Source organism: Tamandua tetradactyla, chromosome X (genome assembly GCF_023851605.1).
Source record: "Tamandua tetradactyla isolate mTamTet1 chromosome X, mTamTet1.pri, whole genome shotgun sequence".
In the NCBI taxonomy this organism is placed as follows: domain Eukaryota; kingdom Metazoa; phylum Chordata; class Mammalia; order Pilosa; family Myrmecophagidae; genus Tamandua; species Tamandua tetradactyla.
Genome location: NC_135353.1, coordinates 120,225,624 through 120,248,402, shown reverse-complemented (window position 1 = coordinate 120,248,402; position 22,779 = coordinate 120,225,624). Strand labels below are relative to the sequence as shown.

The 22,779-nt window shown below is 38.2% G+C and overlaps 1 protein-coding gene and 1 pseudogene across 4 annotated transcripts in view; one reads left to right on the top strand and one right to left on the bottom strand.

Moving 5' to 3' along the window:
* The window catches only part of CLCN5 (chloride voltage-gated channel 5), a 182,170-nt gene extending 166,944 nt beyond the window's left edge, over positions 1 to 15,226 (top strand). For all 4 annotated transcript variants that reach the window (XM_077145736.1, XM_077145737.1, XM_077145738.1 and 1 more), the window contains 6 exons: positions 387 to 467; positions 685 to 1,227; positions 3,365 to 3,551; positions 6,500 to 6,898; positions 7,059 to 7,275; positions 8,520 to 15,226. In XM_077145736.1, coding sequence (XP_077001851.1) covers positions 387 to 467; positions 685 to 1,227; positions 3,365 to 3,551; positions 6,500 to 6,898; positions 7,059 to 7,275; positions 8,520 to 8,610 — 1,518 coding nt within the window. In that variant the 3' untranslated portion in view covers positions 8,611 to 15,226. The remainder of the gene's footprint in view (positions 1 to 386; positions 468 to 684; positions 1,228 to 3,364; positions 3,552 to 6,499; positions 6,899 to 7,058; positions 7,276 to 8,519) is intronic.
* On the bottom strand, positions 5,074 to 5,558 carry LOC143670866 (putative ribosome biogenesis protein RLP24 pseudogene; annotated as a pseudogene).
* Positions 15,227 to 22,779: the final 7,553 nt, after the last annotated feature.

Genomic DNA, 22,779 nt, shown 5'->3' with positions numbered 1-22,779 from the left:
ATTCCTTTACCTAAGGCTGTGTAAATACATCACTGTGAGTACTTCATTTAGGTAGTGAATAGGTCCACAAACTCAAATTTTGTTGAATTGAGAGTATTGGGCATGGCGGAGGGGGCATAATTGGTAAAGTATGTGCCTAAATTGATTACAAAGGAAAAGCCCTCTTACCCGTTGAAGCATATGACTCACATGTCTTCAAAATTCAGCATCTACATACAATGTCTGCTCTAAAAGTAAGTATAAATTGAAGTTGTTTGGAAAGCTGAATACAGAGCATGTAAAAGATTTTTTTTATGTCTAATAGCCACTGACATTCCTTTGAAAACTGTGGTTAAATGTAGGAAAGCATCATTATCCTATTACTAATTTTGAATTTTGGATTGTAGGTCTTGTCAGCTGCAGCAGCAGCTGGGGTATCTGTAGCATTTGGGGCACCTATTGGCGGAGTATTATTCAGCCTAGAAGAGGTAACTACTTTTAATTGTCTGTAGAACATGTGCATGCTTTTGTATTGGGAATTTTGACCCATATCTATGTACATTGCTCTGCCTGGCTCAGTACTTTACCATAGTACTCTAGAATGGGTGTTTTTCATTTTCAACTTTAATTCCCACAGCACAAACTCCCCTCCCCAAACAGTTTCTGCATATTGACTGAGTTTGCTTTCTCACCCTCTCTCTATAGGTCAGCTACTATTTTCCCCTCAAAACGTTGTGGCGTTCGTTCTTTGCTGCCTTGGTGGCGGCATTTACTCTACGCTCCATCAACCCATTTGGCAACAGTCGCTTGGTTCTATTTTATGTGGAGTTTCACACACCATGGCATCTCTTTGAACTTGTGCCATTCGTTCTACTGGGCATATTTGGTGGTCTGTGGGGAGCTTTGTTCATTCGTACAAATATTGCCTGGTGTCGGAAGCGTAAGACCACCCAGTTGGGCAAGTATCCTGTCATAGAGGTACTGATCGTGACAGCCATCACTGCCATCCTGGCTTTTCCCAATGAGTATACCCGTATGAGCACAAGTGAACTAATTTCTGAGCTATTTAACGACTGTGGCCTTCTGGACTCCTCCAAGCTCTGTGATTATGAAAACCATTTCAACACAAGCAAGGGAAGCGAACTGCCTGACAGACCTGCTGGCATGGGAGTCTACAGTGCAATGTGGCAGCTGGCTTTGACACTTATACTGAAAATTGTCATTACGGTATTCACCTTCGGCATGAAGGTGTGGAGATTCTTTTGATATTCAGTGGATGTATGTGTGACTGTGGGTTTGGGAGGGCAGCACCTAGTTATCATGCAATACTGATAGCTGTGTGGAGCTTTCAACTACACACATATTATTCCTCCACCCCCAGTAGCCTTTTTTGCACACCACATGTTCTCCTAACTTCCTGGACAACTGTACCTCTACCTTACATCTTCCAAGCCTAGTTTTAGGCCAAATGTAAACCTCAGTGATGGAAATTTAGGTAAAAACATTTTCTCCCTTTCTGTAGAAAATGTTTTTGCCCCTCAAAAAGGATGGTGAGGTATTTATTCCAGTGCATTTCATATTAAAACAGTATTTAACCAACACAGTATTTGTTGGTCCTCGTAAGGTAGCTTTTGGGTTTGCCAAAACAAAGCAAAATGTTAGGTTGAACCAAATAAAGTTGTCAATATGCCACTGTTTTAACCACGAAAATAGCAATTTCATGTGTATCAACCTAATATATCTCTAAACTTATTATTAACAGTCGGCATTGATGCTAAGTTGTCAAGAACTGAGTATCCGCTTCAAAGGTGATCTGAAATTAGTATTTGAACTATCAAAGGTAAACATCAGACTTGCATGTTTAACTTTCAGTACATGTTGTCACATCCATGTTTCATAAGAAGCCAGAAAGGAAAGTTTAAGATATTTTCCTCCCTAGTTTAAATTTTTTTTTTAATTTTGAAATTCTGTAGGTTTACAGAAAAATTATGCAGAAAGTACAGAGTTCACATATCCCCAGACCCCTTACAGTTTTTCCTAGTATTATAACACTTTGCATTAGTGTGGTACCTTTGTTATACTTGATGAAACATTATAATTATATTATTAACTATAGCCCATCATTAAGGTTCACTCTTTGTGTTCTTTCAAGTATACAGTTCAGTGGTGTTAATGACATTAGAAATGTTCTGCTACCATCACCACTATCCATTACCAAAACTTTTCCATCACCCCAAACAGAATCTCTGTACCAGTTGAACATCAACTCCTCCCTTCTTTGTCTCTTTTCTCTAACAGTCCACTGCCAATTACTTCCCTTTATCTTGTAATAAAACTGAGATTCAAACCAGAAAATAAGGAACAATGACTCAGTTTAGTTGATTCAGTCAACTCTGAAATGATGCCATCAATCCCCTCAACACAGGTATAGGATGGAGAGTCTGAAAAGTTTTGCAATGTTTCTTGAGTTAATCTGCACCTTGTCACTTTATTCTTTAAGGTGAATTTGTAGACCATCAGACCCACCCAAATTCAAATACATTCCAAATGCAAATACAGTAATAATCTCATGTTTTATTTATCTTGCCACCATTTCCTTCTCTTAGCACAGAAAATTGAGAATTCACTATTATTGCATCGTAGGAGTCAAATAAAAGAACAGGGAGATAGTTAAGGGTTACTTTTTTGGATAGCCTTGCAAAAATAGCCACTATCTCATTTTTAATTTTTGTTTAGTCTTTGTACTGTTATAAAATAAACTGAAACCTCAAGTACCATCCTTTTTGTGTGAACAATGTGTTAAGATTTAACTTATGAGAGCACTTCTGAGCATTGCATTTAAATCAAAGTACCATTTGATCTTGGGTGAATTACTTAACCTCTCTGAACCTTAGGGTGTTTCCCTGTGATTTGGGAATAATAACACCTATCTCCTAGGGCTTTTGTAAAGAACTGATGAAATCATAAAGGTAGAGCATCCAGCCCAGAACATGCATAGATAGTCAATAAAGGGTAGCTGTTGTTGTTAAGTGTTTAACATTGGGAGAAATATTTACATTTATGAGAAACTCCACCTATTTTCCTTTTTCTTTGGGAAAGGCTTAATTTCTGCCTCCAGTTCTGTGTTGGTCTGGAGAGTTCAGGCTCTTGCATGATGGACCCCGAATCCGGGTAAGCTGCTTTGAGGTTGTACCTGCCTGCACGTCCCAGAGAACCTCTAGCCCCTGTAGTGTTACACAAATCTTTATAGCCACTTGCTAGCATAGTGCATAGTTTAATGGTCATTGGCCTGTTTGCTTTGCAGAGGGGCAATCCTATAGCCCTTACCATATGCCAAGTCATCACATCCATTTCTCACTAACCATTCTGTGCTTTTCCTTTGCAGATCCCTTCTGGCCTCTTTATCCCTAGCATGGCTGTTGGTGCTATAGTAGGCCGACTTTTAGGAGTAGGAATGGAACAACTGGCCTATTACCACCATGACTGGGCCATCTTCAATAGCTGGTGTAGTCAAGGAGCTGATTGTATCACACCTGGCCTTTATGCAATGGTTGGAGCTGCAGCATGCTTAGGTGAGTATGTGTTGCTATCGGGGTGACATAAAGCAGAGTCATGTTAAGCACAATTGACTGTAGGTTTTTAAGGTGATGATCAGTTTCTTGTTCAGTTTGCCATTTTGCAAGTGCTTTAACAACATTCACAGCTCATCTCAGGCCTTTGGAGATGCAGAAAGGAATCACCCTGGGGAAAGTTGTTGGAACCCAGAGGCCTGGAGAGAAAGCTTGCAGAGATCACCCTGTGCCTTCCTGCATAAGAAAGAACCTCAGATGAAAGTTAGCTGCCTTTTCTCTGAAGAACTATACATTTTAAACTAAATAAATCCCCTTTTATTAAAAGCCAAAAAAAAAAAAAAGAAAGTGCTTTACGAAAGCATTCTTTTCATATTCTTACATTCACCTTTGAAAGAAATTCTACTCTCATACTGAGGCAGTAATCAGAAATTTGGACGAAGATATTTGTACAAGATTGTTCATCACAGTATTAATTATAATAGCAAAAAATTGTAATTGATATAAATGTGCCCAGTTCGTATACTGAAATGATGGTATACTATACAGTCATTATGTACGATGTTAACATGTTTAATATCTTTATGTCAGATAAATTTCTAATAATGTGGGAACTGTTCCAACATAAAGTAGGAAAAAGCATAGGCTTAAACATATAATACAATCTCACCTGTATAAAAATATATATATATATATTTTATTTATTTTAGGAATGATTTTATTTCATGTGCAAATAATGAGCCAACACTTACCCATAAACTCTATTTGCAAAAACAGCAGGAGCTTTTGTAAAGAAAAGAATACAACAAAATTTAAAAGGCACTGGGATTCTTCTGCTTCTAAAGTAATCCCAAGCTAGATAAATAAAACTTGTTCCAATAGGAATCTCGGATTAGTGGAAATTAATAGAGTTTTAGTGCCATTTCAGGAAAAGATTATTCAGTGCTCACCCACAAAATCCATAACTGGTTATCAGAACACTTAAACCAGGTTGGAACACTCCAACATAATTAGGCCTAAATCTCACGGGGGTAAAATGTAAGATGCTAGTAAATCAAAACAGGAAATCTTAAAAACGAAAGTATCATTTGAGGCCTGTTTTCATACAGATTGTTAGTTGCTGACTGTATTCTCCCCTTCTATAACAAATAAAAGGAGTATTGCAAAGAAAGAATTCTTTTATGTATCATTAACCATGAAATTTTGTCATTTTCCTTATTATATAAATGCTACCTAAGGCCATTATCCAAATGACATGACCATTTATGCCTGCAATTCACTTCTGTACTTACAGAATTTTCATGATTTATATAAGTACAACTTATCAGTGAAGGTTAAAGTTGAGATAAAATCTAACATCCATAACATCCGATGTTTCATAGCTAGCAATTTAGGAGGGGTGTATTTTTAATTATCTTTCATTTCAGTGATCTTATGGTAAAAGTAAATCAATAGTTTAGAAGTTCCAAGTCCTCAGAAGAGATTTTCAAACACACATATAGAATGCTTACAGACAGTGAGCTTTTTAAGAAATATCTTCCATGTCCACATCCTGTTGTAATTGCTGAACCTTCTTTTCTTCCAGTTGTTTTCCTTTGCCTGCAAGAGGAGCCCGTATAAGATGGATGTTTTGCTTGATTTCTTTGATGTCCTGAACTTCTTGTAGTTCTTTATTTTTCTTTAATCTGTTCATTATATATTTAGCTTGGTGTTTTTGTTTAATTTCTTCGACTCTCTTTATTGCATCAATAGTTTTATTCCATAGCTCTCGCTGGTACTTGACAGGTTCATTTCTACATTTTTCAAATTCAAATGAATTATCCACTGTAAGTTCTTTACCTTCCAGAATGCTTTAGTCCACCTGACCTTGCGAGGATTACGCTTCTTTTTAAAGTTTTTATGACATTTGGATTTACAGAATCTGAACACCTTACAATCGTTGCAGATGAACAACATGCCATGGCCGGGATAGATTGGTCCCAAACAGAAATAGCACTTCTCGATCCACATATTGAACCTGCGTGTGTACCCACGGCCAAAAGCCAAGTTGGAGGGGAAGTCAAAAATATATATTTTTGCATAGAAACAAATTAAGAAAATAGTTCAAAATATTTACTATGCTTATTTCTAGACAATGAGCTTATGGATAATTGCTTTATTCTCTGTACTTTTCTGTATTTTCTCAATTTTCCACAATGGGCATGTATTTTATAATTAGAAGAAAGAAGTAACAGAAGAAAGTGAAAAAACAATTGAGAAGTCATGTCATAATTGCAGTTTTATAGATAATATTTTGAAAACTCTGAATCATGTTGTTCTAGTTTGCTAGCTGCTGGAATGCAACACACCAGAGATGGACTGGCTTTTAATAAAAGGGGATTTATTTAGTTAACATGTAGTTCTTCAGAGGAAAGATAGCTAACTTTCAACTGAGGTTCTTTCTTATGTGGGAAGGCACAGGGTGATCTCTGCTGGCCTTCTCTCCAGGTCTCTGGGTTCCAACATCTTTCCCCGGGGTGATTCCTTTCTGCATCTCCAAAGGCCTGGGCTGAGCTGCTCAGGTGAGGTATGCTGAGCTGCTTGGGCTGTGCTACATTGAGCTCTCTCATTTAAGCACCAGCCAATTAAATCAAACATCATTTATTGCAGCAGGCACACCCCCTAGCCAACTGCAGATGTAATCAGCAACAGATGAGGCTCACACACCATTGGCTCATGTCCACAGCAATAGATCTAGGCACCTTCACCTGGCCAAGTTGACAACTGAATTAACTACCACACATGTATATTGGAACCTTTAATGTAATTGCTGGGGTCTGTATGGTTATATGTGAGACCCTATTATAGCAATGGTTCTGGTAAGTAACTGGATGGGGCCTGTGACAGGCTTATAATTGTAGTGAACCCTATACTTTGCCTGCCTTCAGTAACTTGTTTCTATTACTTTATAGGTGGAGTGACTCGAATGACTGTTTCTCTTGTTGTCATAATGTTTGAACTAACTGGTGGCTTGGAATATATTGTGCCTCTAATGGCTGCAGCCATGACAAGCAAATGGGTGGCAGATGCTCTTGGGCGAGAGGGCATCTATGATGCCCACATCCGTCTCAATGGATACCCCTTTCTTGAAGCCAAAGAAGAGTTTGCTCATAAGACCTTAGCAATGGATGTGATGAAACCCCGGAGAAATGACCCTTTGTTAACTGTCCTTACTCAGGATAGTATGACTGTGGAGGATGTAGAGACCATAATTAATGAAACCACTTATAGTGGCTTTCCAGTGGTTGTTTCCCGGGAGTCCCAAAGACTTGTGGGTTTTGTCCTCCGAAGAGATCTCATTATTTCAATTGGTAAGGATTTCAGAAAGGAAATAATGGAATCTACTGTGGAAATAAATAAATGTGTGTGAAATTGGGGAAGACAGGGAAGGAGGTACTGGTTAGAGGCCAGAAGGATAGAACTAGCACTTCCATTTTCAACTCTTTTTTTTTCCCCCCATTTTTCAAATAGAAAATGCTCGAAAAAAACAGGATGGGGTTGTGAGCACTTCCGTCATTTATTTCACTGAGCATTCTCCTCCAATGCCACCATACAGTCCCCCAACCCTGAAGCTTCGGAACATCCTGGATCTTAGCCCCTTCACTGTCACTGACCTCACACCCATGGAGATTGTAGTAGATATCTTCCGCAAGCTGGGACTGCGTCAATGCCTGGTGACACACAATGGGTGAGAACTCTTTGGCAAAGTCAAAATTGGGTTGTGGGGTAAAAAGAGAATGTAGGGATAATATAGGGAGGACCCAACTCAAATGACCCGTAGTAGCAATTATAGGTCTTTTTGAAGGTTGGAGACAAAGATGGATGTGTTTCTTTTATCATCATAATTGAGAGAAAAGGAGCGTGGGGAAGAAAGTAGGAAAGCAGGAAAGCGTGGGGGAAGAGATGAACTGCTGATTGCATATTATAAATAACTCAGTTCTTCCCCTCAAAGAAAACAGCTATGTTCTTCCAAACAAGCAGCACTGATAATTATAATGGTGTTATATAGTATTTTTATAGCACCTGGTCCCATCGGTACCTTTGCTATTATTTGAGGATGAGTAAAACTAAGTTTCAGTGAGGTTTAACGATTTGCACAAGGACTGCCAGTTAATAAATAATAGAGGTAAGCTTTGAACACGTCTTCTGCCTCCCAAAGCCTAGGTTCTTTCCTTCCTGGTATATTTCTTATCTAGTAAAGGAAGCCCTGCTCTTTTCATTGGAAGAGAGGAGGTTGATGAGACAGGTGGATTTTTCTCCAAGCATGGTATATTAATTCAGTATTTATGTGAGAATTTCACCTTCCGCTAAAATTTCTAAGTGTGTAACAGATCTCTTGCGGAATTTAAATCAGGGGACTTTCCCTAACTGGTTTGTTCAGCGTTTATGAATCCCTACTTCATGTGAGAAGACTTTCCACTAGATTCTGGAGAGAGATGAAAGTGAATAAGACTTTTCTCTGTCCTCAAGGAGTATACAGTGTTATAGGGAAGTTAAATCCACACAAGTGATTATAGTACAATAGCAAATAGGGCAAGTACTACAGAAGAGGCACACGCACAAAATGTCGGTGCTAGGAAGAAGGCACAGTTCCTCCTAGCTTAGAGAATCAGAGAAGGTGTTCTGGAAGAGAGGCATTTGAACTGGGCTGCAAAGGATAAGTAAGATTCATGTATGTAGAGAATATTTAAACCAGAAGAAATTTTATGATCTGAGACCTAGAGGTAGAAGTGCTTAGAGCCTGTTTAGGGATCTGTGTGTTGTCCCATTTCTTGATATACTTAACCTAGTCCTGTTATCTCATCACTCTGTAAGTGGATATAGTGTTCAAAACAGTTGAAAAGGACTGGGGAGGAAACGTGTGACCTTCGGGAATGTTATTTTAACTGCAGGTTTGTTTTTTGTTTTGTTGTATCATGTTTTGACTTTTAGACGACTGCTTGGAATCATTACCAAAAAGGATGTTTTAAAGCATATAGCACAGATGGCCAACCAAGATCCTGATTCCATTCTCTTCAACTAGAACCACTGAGTTGTGCTGGATATAAAACTGGAAGGACCGTTGCAGGCCATGGATATATTTTGCTAACTGGGTACCCAAAACACATTTCCCATATTTGGATGGTGAAGTTATATTAGTGTGTTGTCTCTTTCCTAAATGTTAACCAGTTGTACTACATAATCTCTGGAAATTAATCTTCTCTTTAGGAGAAAATACAGTTGGGCTTCTATGATATTGCATTGGGAAGAGTTCATGATAGAGTAAAAGAAGATTGCTATGGCTTAATTCTATTTCTATTTCTATTTTTTTAAGATTTTTTTTTAATTTAAAAGATAATTGTCAGCCAATAGGCAATCACTGAAAACTATGCAAGAGAAATCCCAACCATCCTTCAGGAAACTCATAAAGTCACTTTTTGGGGCTCTGTCATTGGTGGAAGATGAAGTGCAAACTAAGGGGCTTTACTTTCCCAGCTACAGAAAGGAAAGCCAGAAGGAGAGTAGTATTGGTATTTTCTAGACTGTGAAGATTCAGTTCAAATGTTATCTTATTCCTGTTACAATATTTAGCATTATTAGTTTGTTTGTATGTATATGTTTATTTTAATTTCTGACTATAAGACAATGCTGCTTTGGTTAATCTTCTCTAAAGAAACTTAGAGAGGTTGACTTTTATAGGCTTGCTTGTTCCTGGTACTCTTTTGAAGTGCACAAAGATAAGTTATAGAGCTTTCTCCTTGTCTGCAAAAAGGGTAATTTTCCAGATGGTATTTGTTAGCTAATAGACAGGGACTTTGCCATGAATTTGTTAGTAGCAAGAAATGATTTCTTTCTAGCTTCCTTGAAATGAATGATTAGTAAAGTTCTAGGCAAAGTCAGTGACTAGGAATTTCACATTTTTATGAGGTCCCAACTAATCCTCTTACCCAGATGCCACCTCCATTGAATAATGGTGCTTTAGGCTTCTGGAATACTAAAGGGAACCAAGTCTATACTGCATACGGGTAAACCAGGGAAAAGCCAGAGCTGCATCTATAGTCTCATGCATTCCTTTATAAAGACCACCAGTACTAAAATAACTGGACATTTATGTCTCCTCCAAGCATTAAGTTTGTACAACAGGCCAGTGTTGTCCCCATGAGCTTAAATTAGCCTTGGGGTACTTTCAAATATATTCAAGGTGTTGGAAAATGATAGGCAGCTGTGACCCCCTTGGGGCTCCTTATAATTCTAAATAAAATGCAGAGCCAATCCATGACCCAGGGGTGTGGAAAGGCTTGGTGACACCAAGGGTGCTTGTATCCAGTTGAACGGGTGCCTGTCTTAATTTACTACCACCTTTACTGCAGTAAAAAATACCACACTGTAGGACACGTGGTGAGAGTACAGAACCACCACCATCATTCCTACCACTGTTTCATTTTCTATAGTTTTGCCCACCTACAATTATTCCCTCTCCATACTTTTCCCCTTTCCACTCCCCAGTACTGAATCCTTTCTTTGGGATTGAGGACTGTGCCTGGTTAATCATTCAGATCACCAAGAATAACACATAGGGCTAGTTAAATTGTAAACCAAGAGTCAGTGACCTAAGGTATGTGGACTAGAGGTGACACATGGCTGTTTTCTTTGCCATGTGACCCAGTCGCTGTCCCATGGCTCCATTTCCTCACTAGATGCTCACAACAGTGGGACTGCTAGGGGCAAGAGTTCATCCTTTACCATTTTACAAGTCTGTTTCTAGAACTTCTCCCCATCCTTCTAGCCCAGAATCAGTAAGTCACCAAGCATATCCTCCCCTATCCCCCTGACCCCACAACACCTCAGTGTACCGTATTTTAAAAGTTGCTGATCCCTGATACTAAGAAATTTACCCCTGGTTCTTACATTCACAAAAATCTGAAATTCTTTTGTTACACAGACTAGGTAGCCAAAGCTTATTTTGATTTTTATCTTTATGATATCAAGGCAATCATAAAAGCTTCTCCTTCTAAGTATGTTACTCTAGTATTTTAATAAAAAGGAAAAAAAAAACTTTGGGTACATTATATCACAATCAAGGCTCAGTAACTTTATCGTTTTGTTCTATCCAGACCACCAGATTCTCTCACACGAGACAAGTCTATTTTCCTGACTACCTCTGTATCCCTTGTATATTGTGTAGAAATCAAAGTTCTTATCTGTATGTTTCCGGTTCATTCCCTATCTTTTGTTATTAACATATTTCCCCACTAAAGTTTTCAAAACCGAAAATGTTAGTGTTTCTTGTATTTGAGGACAACAAAAGGTTTGGTCATATTTCAAGTGCAGCAGGGATATGGGGGTGTCTAAATTTGCCCTTGTGTTTCTTCTTGGCTCAGTTCTTTTAGACAGATGAGCCAGTGTTAAGGTGCTACTTAAGAGAATATATTCAAGAAATTGGATAGCACTGTGCCAAGGTATACTTTTAGATGCTAAGCACCAAACAGCCCTCCAGAGAATGACACATCCCTTTGATACCTCACTCCTGATAAATCTCATTCATTAACCTCAGTTTCTCAGGAATCCTTGCAGCTTATATGCTAGAAGTAGCTGTGTGTGTGATGTCCATTATATGTCAAACCTATAGTTGGCTAACTGTGGCTAGAGCTTTCTGTTATACCACTAGCTCAGCACCATGATACTCAAGAGTTTCTTGCCTTGAGGTAAAGAAAAACATTCTTTCTGTATTGCCAATTCGGCAGTTGGAGATACTTAACTAACAAATAAAACCAGTATAGGAAGGTCTGTCAATAGCAGCAAATGGCCACATACCTCAATGGCAAAAGACTACATAATTTGTGATTCACAAATTAATGTGAGTTGAGACTAGTCCATTTTGATATTAAAAAGAAAAATTGCCAGACACCAGAGGGGAAGGATTTACACTAGAATGCCATTAAGTACTTTAACAGAATTGGGAGTTTCCAGGGAAAAATATCTGGTAAACATCCAGCCATGAAAAGAATGAGAGTCTATAGATTTGTAAAAGTCTAACTGCTAGTTCTTATATCCTCAGATCTTCAATTTAAAAAATTAAAGAAACCAAAATAGCTAATGCTTCATTAATTGTTGAGAAGAAGTAGAAGATTGATAATGCAAAATAATGGCTACTTTGAAGATGATTTCTACTTGGTTCTTTTGTCAGAGATGTGTGTTCAGACAGTATTCTCCTTCCTTGACCCCAGCTTCCTTCAGGCTTAGCCCCGCTGTGGAGTAGGGGTGGTGTAATCCACAAAATAGATAGTCTCTGGTGGATAATCTGACATTGACATAATTTGAATTCACCAGTTGGCAGAGCAAACAATTAATTTACTGATTGAACTGCAAAGCAAATCAATTGTTTTGGCACCAAAGGCTGAATCTGAGCCCTTTATAGAAAGAGCAGAGCATGGTATAAATCTCTAATGGGTTTTCAATTATTTTAGAACGTAAGAATGATAAAGTAAGGGAACTTATTATGATCTAAGTCTGCAAAGTAATTCAGAACCAAGGACTTAATGAGCCCATCCAGGTATGGGAAGAGCAAATATGTTTTTAAAAACTTAGAGTACAAGAGATTCCATTATGGAAAGTAACCATTACTGTATATTTTAATAAGTATTTAAATCACCTGCCATGATTGGCTCTTAATTTTGTTTTGTTTTGTTTTGTTAGGCAATGAGTAGGAAGGTGTACTTGCAGTGTCTTTTGTTTTGTTTTTTAATAAGTCACAAAGAGTGCAATTTTCTAAGTAAATTTTTAATAATGACATGAAGACCATGTTGAGAATTTGCAATGGCCAGTGTGTTTTATGTTGCCAAAGTACTTACTGATGACTGATCTGCACTATATTGGAAGGAACCTGTTTACCTACTAGAACCAAACATGGACCACCCATCAATCAGTTCAGAGAAAGCAGGAGAGCATTTTTCATGTGGTGCATAAAATGTTGAACTCTTGACAAACCTGAGAAAAATTAAAATTTTAGAAAGTAAATGGGATGTATAACATTAAATCCTTCTTTTTTAAAAAAATAGATATCTAAATAATGTGTCTGAACTTGTGTCTACCTCTGGGATTTACGGGCTCCCTTTAGAGAAGGAATAGAAAGTTGTAGCAATGAGAAAGGACTGGTAAGAAAATATATGAGTTTGTGTGAGTTGTTGGGAGGCCATTCCATGCCTGGCCATCCTAGCATTTGTAAACTGTGTAATCAATCATGTGTCGCCAAGGGAGAAAAAAATCAAGTACCCCCAAAGACCAGGCTTTCAAGGCCAAGGGGAAGCCAAAAGCAGTGTTTGGCTTGAGGGAAGTCTCCTTTTATGGAGAGGGCTGACCAAGACATCTACTGTTAATGAAGTACAGCCTCTGCTACCATTGATTAAATGATAAGCTTTAGATGGATTGTCTTTAATATTTTTAATCAATTATATTTTTAGCCTCCCTAGTATATCCTTATTGTACATCAAGAAGAAAAAGGCGAGGGTTTCTCATACCAGAATTCATGGAGCTAGTTGCGTTAAATATGAAGTTAAATCAAATAGTGGACCTCTGTTGATCATTGAACTTTGCTCTGCTTCAAGTTTGGTTATTCGCTCCAAGGAGAGAAGTTCTTGAAATGGTGGGGCAGTAAACTTTAAGTTATGCCCCAAACATTTGCTGGCCACATTCTTATTTCTAAACAGCTATATCTGAGCACAGTTTTTAAGTGTTATAGGGAACAAAATGTATTTTTCCATTGTATAGTCTGATTTTCCCAAATCATCTGAGAAAGAAAGAAGGTATATGATGTGCAGGGTTTGAGATTCTTGGATAGGACCTATCCAGGTCACCTAGCCCAATCCTGGAGTCATAAATTCCTACCTCTTAAGTTCCTACCAAAGAGTCTTCAGGCTCTGTGTGCACACTTATTGAATGAATGCCTTGCCTAAAGTTTGGCCTTTTAGAGAGAGACGTCATATGATGATTTTAAAATATGAGGCTTTAAAACATGATTTTTGTCTGTGCACACGCACACAGACACACACACACACCATCCCCTCTCTTGTATTTCCTGAGTCCAAATTTCTCTCACTTATTACAAATGTGCCGTTTTGGATGTGAATCTTGGGAGAGGGGGAGGATTGTTCTGGAAATAGAGAATGGAGGATGCTTATGAGTTGAAGGCGCCAATGGGACTTTGCTTCACAACTTAGGGGCCAAAGCCAATGGTTAGTTGTCAGAGAGTGTTGAGGGCTTTATTTAGCATCTCAAGGAAGACATGAGGTATTCATTGCTAAACCTTATCTATTTGTCCAAATCTTTTGAAATTCAGAGGCAGTCTAGGGTTTGGTGAGTGAAATGCCATCTGGTAAAATGGGGATGAAGGTGGCATGAGATCATCTTATCAAAGGTGGAAGTTTTCAGGCTCATTTTCATATGGAGAGTACCTCAAAATATATGGTCCTTCAAGAGTGCTCATTTCCCCTCCGTTTCACTTTGCCCTTCTTCTCACTTCTTTCTCTCATTGACCTCGTTTTTAGTACTCAGTTTTTAAAATAAGTATTTACATTTTTTATTATATATTTGGTCCTTTGGGACTGTGTAATAATCAAGAACTAATTTCATTCTGGAGATCACTGATGTGTTTAACATTTTGTTCTCTTAAACTTTCTTTTGAAGCTATGCTGCTAACCAGGTACAGGCCAGAAGGGAGTTGGGCTCGACAGCACCCTGGTCATGTCACCTAAGGATGACATTAATGTCATGATGGTGACTCTTCTTCATTTGACCAAGGTCAGCCTCCTGCTCTTACCTCTGTCTTGGAAAATGTCATCTCTTGGGTGAACCAGTAAGGCCAGGAGAGGCTAGGTTTCGGTCCATGGGCTACCATTTAAATATCTCTGTAATAAACTTATTTGTAGGTCAGCTCAAACTGCAGTAGCCAAAGAAAACTTGTCTAACTTGACATTTTAATTCCTGAGAGTTGGTAAAAGTTCACCTAAAGCTAATATATAGACAGCAGCAATAATTGAGCGTCCAGAAACTAGTTTCAACCAAAGCTAATATAGCCTGAATTTCCACAGGAAGCTTGGTGCTGAGCTGTTTAGAGCAATTATTTCAGTGTTGCCAACCCTTTAGCCATGCTTTCTTAACTTTATTCTAACTTTTAGAGTTGTTGGTCTTTGTTCATAGGCACAGCCTGAACCAAAGCTGTGGCTCGGTGTTCACTTCATTCTGCTCCCTGGTCATGTATAGTAACATAGTCTTTAAAAAGAAAACATGAGCTGGGGAGTTAGGAAATCTGGTTGCTATTCCCTATGCTTCTACTAACTAGCCTCGAGATCTCAACCACTCTGTGCCTCAGTGTTCCCATCTGCAAAATGGGGATAATGCTAATTGCCCTACCTACCTCACAGGGTTGTTGTGAGGGTAGATTGAGACAGTGAATGGAAAGTACTTTGACAAGTAAGTGCTATGCAGATTTTAAGAAATGGAAACAATCATGTTAAAGGCAATGGAATGGATATTGGCAGAGGGTTAATGGAATCGTCCAGCCCTTTCTCTGTGTGACTTAAACCCAGGTCTCCATTGCTTTATACATTTTCACTTAGCACAGATTTGTAATTATGCATGTAATAAATAAAGCACAGCCTTATCCAGTCTGGTTTCTTGTATGTTTCTGCTGACTCTAAACTTTGTACCCACTGATTTTCTTAATACTTAAAATTATAGTTTTATTATAACAAAGAGGATACAAATAAGAAGCCAAAAGAAGAGACACATAGGGCACGGTCCAGCAGGGTCTCAGATTCAAGCTTCCTTGTCTTTTCCATGTAGAGTCAGAACTCTTCAATCACCCAGCACAGTAATGTAACTTCTCAATCATGAACACTTACCCAAACTTCAGGTGTCCAGAGTTTATATGGTGTTTCATTACCTAGGCAATGCCCATGTGGTTGAACTCAATCTCCAGCACCCCTCCCTTTTCTGGAAGGTTGGGCTGATGAAACCTAGCTCAAGTCCTATCACCGATTCCACGTTGTGATGGTTAGGTTCATGTGTCAACATGGCCAGGTGATGGTGCCCAGTTGTCTAGTGAAGCATGTACTGTCCTAACGTAGTCATTGATTTCTGATCATAAAAGTATAGGGGGTGGGAGGTGGGGTAATGGGAGGGTAATGTAAAGGGCAACTTCAAACTCCTATTGGCAGGCTCACTTTTTAAAAAGACTTATTAAATACTTAATTTTTTAAATGCAGTTTTATTGAGATAATGTCCACACACCATACAAACCATCACTGGCCCACAATACTTGGGTTTTTTTTACATTTATAGATTCGCTAATACATTTTACCATAAGGAGGCAAATGAGGGGGCAGCCTGCAATTTCTGAGATATACCTCATTCCTTATGGCTACTTAAATGTTCCTGTCTTATACGTTGGTGATACTTTCCTGACGACATAAGAATTAATTGGTAGGGTGGGCCGCAGTGGCTCAGCAGGCAGAGTTCCCGCCTGCCATGCTGGAGACCCGGGTTCAATTCCTGGTGCCTGCCCATGAAAAAAAAAAAAAGAATTAATTGGTAGCTGGATTCTCTCTCTCCTTCTCTCTCAGTATAAGGTCATGGGCTTTGACACACATCTTGCCTACAGTTACTTTTTACAAGAAGTATTCGCTGGGTGAATACTAGGGTTCTTAGTTACCCTTTTTATGATGTGTTGGTATTAAAATGTCTTCCGTGGGAACACAGAAAGCAAAGTAAAGCTATATTTTGAAGTATGGCTTTCTTATTTTCTCAATGTGTTTTCCCTGCCTCATTCCTCCTTTCTCCTTCCCAGTATCCCTCTACCTTTCTTTGTTAGCCAAACACTAAAAAGTCAATTTACCATGTGTCCAAATTTTCATACAAGAATGTCTCTAGCTGACGTTTGATCACATCTCCCTGCTGTTGACATCTTATTGCTAACAAGAACTTTAATGCCTTTTGGGCTACTTGGTATAATTTCCAGAAAGAAACCTCTATGTACAAATAACTCTCATTGACCTATAATTCCACAGAGAAATCCCAGTTCTTGATATTATTTTACTATGCCCCACCCACACCACCACCATCCCTGCCTCTAAATAAATAGCTTTTGAGAAAAAAACAATATTTAAGTTACCAGCTATCAACAACTTTATATGAAGTAGAAGACTGGTCTATTTTCTGTAGGAATGAGATGTGAGGTGCTTTGAGGGAGTGTGACATCGGGTACTATAGCAACTGCCAAGAGAAAAGCCTGGGGATGTCCACCAGATGTCAGCAATTACTAAAATACTGATATGGCTAAGGTTTGGCATGAACTGTCTGAGAGCTAGACAGGGCAAAAAGCACTAATTCATACAGCTGAGTGCTAGAAATACAAAATTCAATTACATGATATTTCTAGCTTATTAGATGCTCTTTGTGTGTGCGTACATATATATAATAAACTATGCTTTTATTGTCTCAAAAAAAATTAGATCACATGGCAGGCCTTAACTTTAAGGAGGCTACTGCCCTGAAGTCCAAATGATGAAATTTCTTTTCCAAACCAGTGTCCCAGATAAAAATAAGACAGCATTCTGTTTCCTTAGTAGTGTAAACAGGAAGTTAGAATTTAAGGAAAGAATGATGTTGAAAAATTGGAGGTTTTTTCTGGATATAAATCCCTTAAATATTGAAAAGCTGATTTTATTTCAAACTTGGAGCTCTTCTGACATTTGAAGGTAGTCTGGATTGAACTGAGAAATTTTGAGCATATTGTAAGGTAAGGAACAAGGAGAGACTTTAAAAGAGAGGCAGGACAAATATATAAAATATATTTTGTCTGTTAATTAACTGGTAACTGTGTAAAAGTGAAACAACAAATGGTTTGTCAATTAAGACAAACTGTCTAATGTTTTTATTTCTGAAAGTAGCTTCATTTAAAAATATCTATAAGAAAATTATGGCGTAAATTGTAAGCTTTAACTGTTATTTCTAAATTCTGAAATGCTTTACTCTTTCTATAACCTGGTAGTTCCCTGGAACTTTAAGTTTCTGTGTGACACCTGAGACTCAGATTTAGTTCTCCAGCTCTGAAAGTCAACATTATTCCATACAGCAACTGTTAAAAAACTGAAAAGGAAATCAAACTCTGATTAAAGATGTGACTAAAAACTGATCAGGTTAAAACTAAAATAAATCAATATACAAGGTAAAAAAGAAATGTCTGTATTTCAAAACTTTAACTTTTGTGTGAGACCAAAAGAAAAAAATGTTTATTCTGTCCAAAGTTTAAATTTTCTATAGCACACTATCGAATGTAACCTGTCTGGTCAGTTTATTTAAACAACAAAATTCAGCTTTATTTAATATGGAACCCAGAATAAAGAATAAAATCTTAATATTCTGTACAACTTAATGTTATACCCTGATACATTTCATAATATATTTTTTTGTGTGTGCTGTATGGCGGAAGTCACACTTCATTATTTTTCCATGTGAGTATCCTGTTATTGCAGCACCTTTGGTTTGTTGATTTTTTGTTTGTTTGCTTGCTTGCTTGTTTGTTTTTTGGGGAAGTGCGTGGACTGGGAATTGAACCCGGGTCTCCTTGCATGTCAGGCGACAATTCTACCACTGAATTACCCTTACACCTCCATTTCATAGTATTTTGAGCAGAAAATGAGAAAGTGTTTGCAAAGTCACTTGAGGGCCTAGAGAAAAAGTAGAACTATTGAATTTCCCCACCTGGGGAATTCTTGATATTCTCTTGAGCAATAGGGGCTCCCAATTTAATAAGCCAAGGCCTGAGTCTTTTTTATTTTTATTTTTATTAGAGAAATTTTGAGTTTATAGAAAAATCATGCATAAAATACAGTATTCCCATATGCCACCCTATTATTAACACCATGCGTTGGTGGGGTATGTTTGTTGTAATTGCTGAAAGCACATTTTTGGAATTATATTATTAACTATAGTCCGTGGTTTAACTTAGGGTTCACTGTAAAGTGCAGTTCCATGGATCAAAAAATTTTTTATACTATTACCATAAACACAATATAATAGTTCTCCTTTTAATCACATTCAGATATATATTTATTTCAGTGCTGTTAATTATGTTCACGACGTCATGCCACCATCACCAATCGTTATCAGAACATTTCCACCCTTCCAAATAGGAACTCTGTACGTTTTTTAAAGAAAATAAAAATAAAAGTAAAAGAACACCTAAAACATCCCATCCCCCCCCGCCTTTATTTTTGTCTTTTTTTTCTTACTCATCTGTTCTTACACTGAATAAAGGGAGTATCAGTCCCAAGGTTTTTACAATCACATAGACAGACCTTAAAAGCTCTATAGTTATTCAGTCATCTTCAAGAATCAAGGCTATGGTTTCAGGATTTCCCTCTAGCTACTCCAATAACCAAAAACTAAAAAGGGATATCTATATATTGCATGAGAATAACCTCTAGGACGACCTCTCAACTCTATTTAAGATCTCTCAGCCATTGAAACTTTATTTTGTTTCATTTCTCTTCCCTCCTTTTTGATCAAGAAGGCTTTCTCACTCCCTTGGGGCAAAGGGCCAGGGTCATCCCAGGAGTCCTGTCCCACATTGCCAGGGACACTTACACCCTTGAGAATCATGTCCCATATAGGGTGGAGGGCAATAGGTTCACCTACAGAGTTCGCTTAGAGAGAGGAGGCCTCAATCTTAAGACTTGCCCTTATAAAACTTATTTCTGAAATGGCAAAGCTGAGTCTACTTATAATTAGTGCCTAAGAGTTATCCCCAGAGAATCTTTTTTGATACTCAAATGTGATCTCTCTCTAAGCCAAACTCTGGCCCTCCCCCTGTGTGGGACACGACTTCCAGGGGTGTAAGCCTGGCTCTGGCCCCATGGGACATGACCCCTAGGGATGAACCTGGCTCTGGCATTGTAAGATTAGTTGAGCAAAAGGGGGAAAAGAAATAGAATTTCAATGGCTAAGAGATTTCAAATTGAGTCGAGAGGTCATTCTGGAGGTTACTCTTATGCAAGTTTCAGCTAGGTATTGCAAAGTGCCATAGTACAGCAAACCCCAACCAACAGTATTCCTAAAAACCCTAAAAGATATCCTGAACTCTATACAAATTTTACTTATTAATTTTATATTTCAGAGACTTAAAACCTCTGGATTATTCCAATGCCAGATAAACGCTACAAGAACAACAACCAGTTTCATCCTTCTACCTCTTAATGACAATGCCCCTTTTCAGCCTTGAAGAAGTTTGAAGAGTTGGTGCCCAAATAGCCCTCAAGATTGAGAGAAAATATCAAATGAGAGGGAGGAGTTGTAACCAGGAAGTTAGAATTTAAGGGATGATTTTGATTACTGAATCATTATATAGATATTCCTTTTTTAGTTTCAGGTATATTAGAGTAGACAAAGGTAAATACCTGAAATCTTTACATTGTAATCCAGGTGTCCTGATGTCTGATAATGATTGTATAGCCTTTATCTCGTGCCCTTCTGAGTGTAAAAACCTTATGTCTAACCTTCATTTGTAGCATTTATCCAGTTTTTTGATTTGTGATCACTAAACAGAGCCCCTAATGTTTATTAATGAAGGGTCTTGAGTCAGCCCAGAACTAACCCACCCCAAGTCCAAAGTTATTTTGATAGCTGAGACTGGATCTAACCAAAATGGGCCCGTCTGACATGCACAGTAGCTTAGATTTTAATCTATAAGTGACTTATACCTCATTATAATACTAAAAATCATACCCGTCATCACATTAAGGCTGCCATTTTCTTACATACATTCTGTGACTACGCATGTAATCAATCTGTGCATGTTTAATAATTAGATCATCTATAATTACATCATCTGGAGCCATTGTGCTCATTTTCCTAAAACCTGCCCATCTTTTAATGCTATAAAACTATCAGAATTATTAGAGTTTTGGGAGAAATATTTTTGGGCCAATAGGCCATCTGATCTCCTACTTCACTCCTAGTAATTAACTCTTTTTCTCTTTGAAGCCCCAGTGTCGAGGGAATTGGTCATTTGAGCTCAGATGCAAAAGAATCCACCACCTTTGTCTGATAACAGTTGGGTAGCCATAAAATTTATTGTATCACTAGGACACGTTTGATGATGAGAGGCAGGGGCGGGAGGGTGGTGTGAATAATATACTCAGGGACAGCAGGTATAACCTGGGACTATCCCAGACTAACCAGGGAGTAAAGTCACCTGCTCCTCAGGGATCACTAGCTCCAGGTCTCCCAAGGGCCTACCTACCTTTCTTAGAGTTCCCGAGTTCCTTTACCTGGTTTTTACTGCCTTTTTCAAAGACAGAATAGTCTCTCACTTTAACTGTTACTAGAATGTGGAATAAGAAATGCTCAACAACCACAAATAAAAAGTTCTTACTCTAAAGCAATATCACTTTGAACAGAGAGATCAACATTCAGGGTAAGAGAAAGCCACTTTTAGGTTCCCTTAGGCCTCAAATCAATGGGTTGAAAGAGGTTTTGTGCCTATACATTGACCGCTGCTAGTGTCTCAAAATAGACCACTTTAAGATTTTAATTCAGGAAGCTGCACAGCACAGCCAGAATGGAAAAAGTATAGAATTTGGAGCCAGAAGACCTGGACTCAAGGCTTACTGTGAAGGAATTGCTGACTTCTTCCATCAAACAAAACCCAGAATCTGTTTTGGCCTTGAAGGGAGAGTCTCTGCTTGATGAAGCCTTGTGGTTCTCACAAGATTCTCCCTAGCCTTGACGCAAGTTTTCTGATTAACACTCCTTTTAACCTAGGACATAGGGGTGTGGTGATAACTCCTGTTTTTTCATTTTTTTAATTTTAAAATTTAAAAAAGGTATATAACAGCAAACCAAAACAAGCATCCTTCAATTATGATCATTCCATTCTACATATATAAGCAGTAATTCACAGCAAAGCAGAGTGGAAAATTAGCAACTCTGCAAGTGAGCAGGAGACATCATTTAGCCTGAAAGGAGCCCCTTAATGACCCTGGTGCACCTTCAGGAATATCTAAGGAACCACAAGGTAGAGGAACCCCATGTTGCAAATAAATACCCAGCCTCCTTCCCTTCATGCCCCATGATGATTTCTTACAACATTTGCATCTATTCAGAAAAAGAAATAAAAAGAAAACAGAAAAAAATTCATACATACCATACCCCTTACCCCTCCCTTTCATTGATCACTAGCATTTCAAACTAAATTTATTTTAACATTTGATCACCCTTCTGCTCGGAATGCATATATATATTTTGTTTATTTAAATACCAAAAAAACAGAAAGAAAATGCAAACATTCCTATTTTGATCATTCCAATCTACATATACAATCAGTAATTCACAATATCATCGCATAGTTGCATATTCATCATCATAATTATTTCTTGGAACATTTACATCTATCCAGAAAAAGAAATTAAATGATAACAGAAAAAAAAGATTATACATACCGTACCCCTTACCCCTCGTTTTCATTTATCACTAGCATTTCAAACTAAATTTATTTTAACATTTGTTCCCCCTATTATTTATTTTTATTCCACATGTTCTACTTGTCTGTTGACAAGGCAGTTAAAAGGAGCATCAGACACAAGGTTTTCACAATCACACAGTCACATTGTGAGAGCTATATCATCATTCAGTCATCATCAAGATACCTGGCTACTGGAACACAGCTCTACAGTTTCAGGCAATCCCTGAAACCTCTCCATTACATCTTTTTTTTTTTTAGTTTTTTTTCTTTAACATAGGCAGGCACCGGGAATCGAACCCGGGTCCTCTGGCATGGCAGGCAAGCGTCCTTGTCTGCTGAGCCATGTGGCCCGCCCTCTCCATTACATCTTGACTAAAAAGGTGATATCTATTTAATGCGTAAGAATAACCTACAGGATAATCTCTTGACTGTTTGGAATCTCTCAGCCATAGACACTTTATTTTGTCTCATTTCACTCTTCCCCCCTTTGGTCGAGAAGGTTTTCTCAATCCCTTGATGCTGAGTCTCAGCTCATTCTAGGGTTTTTCTCCATCCCTTGATTCTGAGTTTCAGGTCATTCTAGGATTTCTGTCCCACGTTGCTAGGAAGGTGCACACCACTGGGAGTTATATCCCAGATAGACAGGGGGAGGGTGTGAGTTTGCTTGTGGCCAAGGTATTTTTGACAAGGAAG